This window comes from Hippichthys cyanospilos, chromosome 14, assembly GCF_059441005.1.
Source record: "Hippichthys cyanospilos isolate Australia breed blue-spotted pipefish chromosome 14, RoL_Hcya_1.0, whole genome shotgun sequence".
In the NCBI taxonomy this organism is placed as follows: domain Eukaryota; kingdom Metazoa; phylum Chordata; class Actinopteri; order Syngnathiformes; family Syngnathidae; genus Hippichthys; species Hippichthys cyanospilos.
In genome coordinates this window covers 2,611,785-2,619,660 of record NC_142382.1, presented here as the reverse complement: position 1 = coordinate 2,619,660, position 7,876 = coordinate 2,611,785, and the positions used below count along the sequence as shown (strand labels likewise).

Genomic DNA, 7,876 nt, shown 5'->3' with positions numbered 1-7,876 from the left:
AATAACATCGCCGCTACTACGGAGTTCTGTTATTATGACGTATGAAGTCACATGACCTGTTCAGAGCGAGGGACTCCCTACCGCGCGGTCCGGGGTGGCTCCGCCCCTTTTGGCCCCTCCCTTTCCGCTTTCCATCGGCTGGCTGTCTGTCACCTCACACGGACGAAGCTCAGCTGAGACGCCGAGTAGCGAGGCAACACGTCCGGGTTCGCTTTCGCCTCCGTCTCGCCGTCATGGACCGGGAAGCGCTCTCCGACGTCCTCCACTCGCTATAGCCGGAGGCGACTCACGGACGCCCGGGACGAGAGACAGCCAACGCCGGGAGCACCGGCATTACCTTGGACGTGAAGATTTTTTTTTTTTTCTTCTTCTTTAGTGTGACTTGAAGTCCTCCAGTCATGGCGAGTGATTCCCCGGCTCGGAGTCTGGATGAAATCGACCTGTCTGCTTTAAGAGTAAGCCCACCGACGTTCGACTTAACTACCGTACTTGAATGCACCTGACACCGGAACCAGCAGGTGCAATTAAACAATACAGCGTTCCCTCGCTGCATCGTGGTTCGGTTATTGCGGATTTTTAGTTTAGGACTTTCCACTGCAGGTTGACCTCGCGATTTTTTCCCGCCCCCCCCCCCCCCCCCCCTTTTTTTTAAGTCAGGCTAGTCAAAAAATTGTAATTAAAAACAAACAAGCAACCTCTCATTTTTGACCATGTCTTTTGCAGGTTTACCTCGCTATATTTCTTGATATTTTTCCCCCTTCAGAGGGCAAGACAAAAAAATATTAATATCATATATTCTTAATCAAAAGAGGAACGAAAACAAACCAAAAAAGCAAAGCTCACAAACACATCTACACAAACAATACTAAAGAATTCAAACAAAAAAAGACAAAGCTCACAAACACTCCTACACAAACAATGATAAAGCATTTAGGAAAGTTCCACTATTGTTCTTTAATTTAATGTAAAGAATAATGGGGAGGGGCGGGGCAATTTTCTTTAATATAAACACTGACACAAACAAAAAGAATAGTTTTCTAACTAATGTGGCTCAGTAAGTGGCTGTTGTTCACAGAGGATAAAGATTATATGCCTGTGTGTCGTTAACGTCTGTGCGCCTGTCTACTTGTGTTGCTCCAGCCTTTGGGTTCATTGGTTGAATAATATGTTGCAACTCGTGCTGCGTAGTACGCTAAATTTACTAATTACATCAATTGTGGCGTTTAGGCACGTTATGCACAAGCTATGAATATATTTTTGCACAAGTTACCATTAAGTGTGTTATTCGACGTGCTAGCAGGAAGCTAGCAATGCATCATATGTGTTTATTTGTTCCATAAAAGGTTACAAAATTGCTACTATAGGTGCTAAGTTTTAGCATATCACTGGCGCTTTCTATTATGTGTTAGCATAAAGCTAACAAGGACGCCGTAAAGGCAAAGTTTTAGTTTTCCCGCCATCTTAAAGCTTATTTTTAATTCTGTTTATACTAAAATTTGGCGGACTAAAGCATGTTCATCGTTAAGCTAACGGGGCTGAAAAACTAAATTCCGACTTTTGTTGGAATGTTAGCTAGTTCATTAGCATGAACGTACGCTTCTGATGAGAGTTCGGTAAAGTGATTATTTTTTTTGTACAGTTCGACATAAAAAGATGTAAGTGGTTTTCACTTCAAATGCTAATAGCATAGATGCTAACATCGTTATTAGCCAGTTCATTAGCATGAAGGTACGCTTTTCATGCTAGTTCGGTAAAGTGATTTTTTTTGTTAGTATACTTCGACGGAAAAAGACGTAAGTGGTTGTTCACTTCAAATGCTAATAGCATAGATGCTAACATCGTGATTAGCTATTTCAATAGCATGAACGTACGCTTCTGATGCTCGTTCGGTAAAGTGATTTTTTTGTTAGTATAGTTCGACGGAAAAAGACGCAAGTGGTTGTTCACTTCAAATGCTAATAGCATAGATGCTAACATCGTGATTAGCTAATTCATTAGCATGAACGGACGCTTCTGATGCTAGTTCGGTAAAGTGAATTTTATTGTCAGTATAGTTCGACAGAAAAAGACGTAAGTGGTGTAATTCAGTTCAAATGCTAATAGCATAGATGCTAACATCGTGACAAGCAGCTGGACATAAATAAGCTAAGAACAGACTGACGCATATGATGGCTTTTAAAACCCAAATAACAACAACGCCCGCTCATACACACACTGTCAGATGAGTGTACAGTCATCCACCGACTAGACAGGAAGTAGGTCAGCTGGGTCTGGCGGGGGGGGGGGGGGGGGGGGGGGGGGGGGGGGGGCGAGTAGGTTGCGACGGGAAGGGGGGTTGTGTGGTTTTTGTTTCTGTCTGCATTTAAAGATGCAAAGAAAACCAGTGGGTGACACAAGTACATTTTTCACTTGGTTGTGCTTGTTTTGTTTTTTTTTTTTCTCGATTTTTGTCTTTGATGTGTAGAATTTTAAAACAGCGCGCCGTCTTAGCGGTTAGCATATTTGCGCTGCAATTCGAAGGGTTTGACAACTGCCCTGGCTTTTTTGTATGGCTCAGAATAACGCATGGGCTTTTTTCATTTCCGATAATCGATGAATCGACGATTATCTCGTTCCATTCCGAGGACACATTCCTACGTTTTTTGTTTTGTTTTTTAATAGATGCACGGACTAATGCATGGATTATTTTAAGGCCAATGGCAAATTTAAGATTATCGATTAATCGACCGATCAACTCATTCCATTCCAACGACACGTTTTTACGTTTTTAAAAATGGCTCAGATCGATGCAAGGATTTTTGATAATCGATTAATCGACCGATCAACTCATTCCATTCCAACGACACGTTTTTACGTTTTTAAAAATGGCTCAGATCGATGCAAGGATTTTTGATAATCGATTAATCGACCGATCAACTCATTCCATTCCAAGGACACATTTTTACGTTTTTAAAAGGCGGCTCAGATCGATGCAAGGATTTTTGATAATCGATTAATCGACCTATCAACTCATTCCAATCCGACACGTTTTTACGTTTTTAAAAATGGCTCAGATTGATGCAAGGACTTTTGATAATCGATTAATCGACCGATTAAATCATTCAATTCCATAGACGTATTTTTACGTTCTTAAAAGATGGCTCAGACCAATGCAAGGACTATTTTCAGGCCAATGGCAGAATTTTCGATAATCGATTAATTGACCGATTAACAAATTCAATTGCAATTTCTCAGAGGAAAAAATAAAAATAAAAATTAGTTATTAAAATTGTATATTAAAATTGTAATATTAAACCCAAAACCTAAAATAAAATGTAATTTTTTAAGTACAAATTTATTAAGTGTAATAAAATTGATGAAAAATAAATGAAAAAAAGTGTAAAATATTTTTAAAGTACAGATTTATTAGATTAAATAAAATGGATCAAAAATACATGAAAAACATGTATAAAAAAATCAAATTTAGACCATAAAATGTCAGGAAAATAATGTTTTTTTTTTATTATGTCATTTCTAGTTCATGATCGTAAAACCGCTGAAGAGAATGGGCCAATCTACCGCCATCGCAATGCGATACTTGGTACCGATACTCGTGCATCCCGAAATCATATCCGTCACGCTTTTTATGTTTTTGGAAAATCGAATCGCGCTTTTTTTTTTCATCAGTGGACGATTTCCAACGGATGGGGAATATCGGCCGAATGAAGCGGCGTCATTAAAGCCCAGTAAATCGGCGGCGCATAAAAGTCGATACCGCGAGCGGAGGCTAAAGCGGTCCGAGGCGAACGGGCGCGGAGACAAACGGCCCTCTCAATGCCCGCCTTGCAGCCGGGGCGCATTCCTCGGCCCCCGGCGCCGCCGACGCCATGGTAACGGGGCCGCTGCGCCGCCCGGGGGCTTACACAAGGCTTATTCATCAATGGGCCCTCTACTGTATGCAAATGCGTCCCCTCGTCCTCCCTCCGTCTCCACTTGACCCATTTGGAACCCCCCCACCCCCCACCCCCACCCCACCCCCCTCCGATTCCCGGCCACGGTTTGGGACCACCGGATTCAGGATCACTAGCCTGGCCTACAAGTTGAAGCATGAAGCACAAATGCGCTATTTTGCATCTTTTTTTGTTGTTTATTATGTTTTTTTTAGTCATACATCTTTTCATTAGTTGTTTTTTTTTTTGCTTCTTATGTTGTATGTCTTAAATGTTTTTCCGTACATTGTTTTTCATTTTATAGAATTTATGTATATTTATTTATTTATTTTTTTGCTTATTCGTTGGTTTTCCTTATTTTTGTTTAATTTTTTAAATCTTTTTATGAGGGTTTTTTTGCTTCTCATATTTTATGTCCTCTGTAATTTTCCCATTTGTTCTTTTGTGTTTTATTAGAGTATTTATTTTATACTTTTTCTTTTCTGCTTATTATTCTGAATTTTTTTGAAGTTTTTTATTTTGTTTTTTATCAATAACAATTATGATATATACAGTATTTATTTTATTAATAATTATTTCTATTTTATTTATTATGTTCTTTGTTTATTTTGTAGTTTATTATCCTTTTGATTTAGTTTTTATTTTGTTTTGCTTCTTATATTGTAAGTCCTCATTTTTTTTGTTTTATCGTTGCTTTTTTTTGCTTATACTTTTTTAGATTTTATTTGTTTTCATTTGTTTTTTTGTTATGTCTTGTTGATTATTTGCTTATTACACAATATTTTACATTTTATTTGTTTTCTTTATTTTTGATTTTGTTATTAATCTATAACATTTATGATATATACAGTATTTATTTTATTAATAATTATTTCTATTTTATTTATTATTTTCTTTGTTTATTGTGTAGTTTATTATGCTTTTGATTTATTTAGTTTTTATTTTGTTTTGCTTCTTATATTGTAAGTCCTCTTTTTTTGTTTTATCGTAGCATTAATTTCTTTTGCTTTTTTAGATTTTATTTGTTTTCATTTGTTTTTTTTGTTTATTATCTCTTTTGTTGATTATTTGCTTATTACACGATATTTTTAGATGTTTTCTTTATTTTTTTTGGTTTATTATTATTATATTTCATGTCTTTTTCCTGTTCCTTGTATGTATACATGGAAGAAAACTTCTAAAATGTGTTAAAATGCTGCAAAAAAATTGCAATGCAAAAAACCCCACTTCCAATTCATATAAAAGTTTAAAATGGGTCCGCGGAGAACCTCCGAAAAAAAAAAAAAAAAACGCAAATCAGACCCGACGTGGCAGGAAAAGTCACTGTCACGCCACCTTTTTCTTGTAAAGGCGTGATTAAGACTTGACTCCCGTCTGATGAATAATTCAGCGGCGAGGTGTAGGCGGGATGTGCTGGGAATTTCCACTCATGCCGCATCACTTTTGCCCCCCCCCCCTCCTCTCAAGGGTCTCTAATTCAATCTGCCCCACTTGTGTGTAATTCACTTTCCAGAGACCAACAAGTCAATACGGCGGGGCGGCAAAGGCTAAAAAGAGACGAGAGGAGATTTTAAATAGTGACGATTAGACTCTGAGTGACGTTTAAATGTTTCCCGCTCGGGAGGGGTGAACACCCGTTACCCCATGTCAACATCCAGCCTTGTTTTATGGTATCGAGTGCTCGTGGAGCCTGCGAATATCCGCCGCGATACATAAGAAAAGGAAAATAAATGGGACATGCAGTAAGTCCTCCTTGGCAGTAGTTGGCGCTGTACAATGGCAGTTTGATGAATCAGAAAGGTTCTTGTTCATTTTTTTTTTCTCTTTACCGCTGTTAATGAAATTTGATTTATGAAATGGACTAGAGGTTAAGCATGGATGGACCGATGCTTTTTTTCAGGGCCGATACCGATTTTTAGTTATCGTGGTTGCCGATAATTGGGATTCATTTTGAGTGAAATGGAAAATATATATATACTACAAATACCAACCGTTACTTTTGTTGAAATGACTTTATAATATAATATAATGATAATAATAAATTATAAATTATAAAATTGTAATTATAATTAATTAATATTATAAAATAATGTAATAATAAATTATAAATTATAAATAACTTGAGAATTACAGAATATTAGAAAAATACTGAACTTTTTCTTAGAATTTTACAAAGATGTATGTTGTTTTGATTTTTTTTTTTTTTTTAGCTCAATCAATGCCAGGGACGTGTTTTCACCTTTTTAAGTGCAGACATTCAATCCCAGATACTTAAATATCCCTTTAATGCTTAAGTATTTGGGATTTAATGTACGGACACTTAAAAAAAAAAGTGAAAATATTATTTTTTTTTAATTCATACCATGCCAGAGACTTACACATTTATTTGGAAATGTGAATGTCCTCATGAAGAAAAAAAAAATTGGATTTAGCCCCGCAGTGTGAACGTAGCCTGATATGCAAAGGGTATGCACACTTTTGCAACACTTCAATTGTTTATTTGAAATTCCCCTTGTGAAAAATATCTCAAAATAGGTATTTTAGTTTCTTTTTTTTTTTTCTTTTTAATATATCACAAAAATGTGGCATCCAAGCAGGGGTGTGTAGACTTTTGATGGCCAGTCTAAAGTACCAATCATGCGAGGACACACACACACACACACAAAAAAATAAAATAAAATAAAATAAAGGCTCATGCCTGAAATAGAATCCAAATGCTTTTGCTTTTGGTAGGGATTAAGGTTAAGTTGAGGAAGGAATAAAACGCTTTTACTTCCACGTAACGTCAAAAAATCAACGGCAGGCTGGCCTGCACTCTAAAAGCCATTATTCATAATGGCCTCTCCCTCGAGGACAAATTTCCAAATAAGGACATCCGGGGATCGGCGCGCTTGCTCACTTTTAAACGAAATTCGATACGAGACTGGACGAAAAATTTTAACATTTGAATCTCTGTAGCGTTTATTAACAGTATAAAGTCATTTAAATCAAACATGATATCAATAGGATCAAATTAACGACGTTTAACACCCCTTAAGATTTTGTCTCAAAGTGCTGTGCTGCCACCTATTGGTGAAGAATATTTATTGCATAGTTCTGCTGAAACATGCTTGTCTCATGTTCCGAAAGGCTTATTGTTTCCAAAAATTGGAAAACAAAACAAAACAATAAAACACTGTTTTCATGAATATTTTTTTCTAAATGGATCAAGTTTTCCATAGGTTTATTTATTCATTTTTTTCGCTTTTTAAATTTTGGTCAGTTTGCCGAATACATTTTTAAAAATTTTGTGACTTCTCAGAAATATTCATATTTAGCTATATTTAGACACTGTAGCTAGATAGCTTTCGAGCTCGCTAGATGCTCGCTAGATACTGTTGCTAGCTAGCTAACTGTAGCTCAATAGCATTCTAGCTAGCTTGAGGCTCACTAAATACTGTTGCTAGCTAGCTAGATAGCTTTCAGGATAGCCAGCTAGCTAACTAGATAGATAGATGTGCTTGCTAGATACTGTGGCTAGCTAGATAGGTTTCAGAATAGACAGCTAGCTAACTAGATAGATAGATGTGCTAGCTAACTGTAGCTAAATAGCATTCTAGCTAGCTTGATGCTCACTAGATACTGTTGCTAGCTAGCGAGATAGCTTTCAGGATAGCTAGCTAGCTAACTAGATAAATGTGCTTGCTAGATACTGTAGCTAGCTAGCTTTCTAGCTAGCTAGATGCTCACTAGATACTGTTTCTAGCTAGCTAACTGTAGCTAAGTAGCATTCTAGCTAGCTTGATGCTCACTAGATACTGTTGCTAGCTAGCAAGATAGCTTTCAGGATAGCCGGCTAGCTAACTAGATAGATGTGCTTGCTAGATACTGTAGCTAGCTATCTAGATATCTTTTTAGCTCGCTAGATGATCACTAGATACTGTAGCTAGTTAGATAGCTTTCTAGAC

The 7,876-nt window shown here is 37.0% G+C and overlaps 1 protein-coding gene across 15 annotated transcripts in view; it reads left to right on the top strand.

Moving 5' to 3' along the window:
* The first annotated feature begins 143 nt into the window (after window positions 1–143).
* The window catches only part of tnika (TRAF2 and NCK interacting kinase a), a 52,824-nt gene continuing 45,091 nt past the window's right edge, over window positions 144–7,876 (top strand). For all 15 annotated transcript variants that reach the window (XM_088432815.1, XM_088432819.1, XM_088432813.1 and 12 more), the window contains exon 1: window positions 144–455. In XM_088432815.1, coding sequence (XP_088288941.1) covers window positions 399–455 — 57 coding nt within the window. In that variant the 5' untranslated portion in view covers window positions 144–398. The remainder of the gene's footprint in view (window positions 456–7,876) is intronic.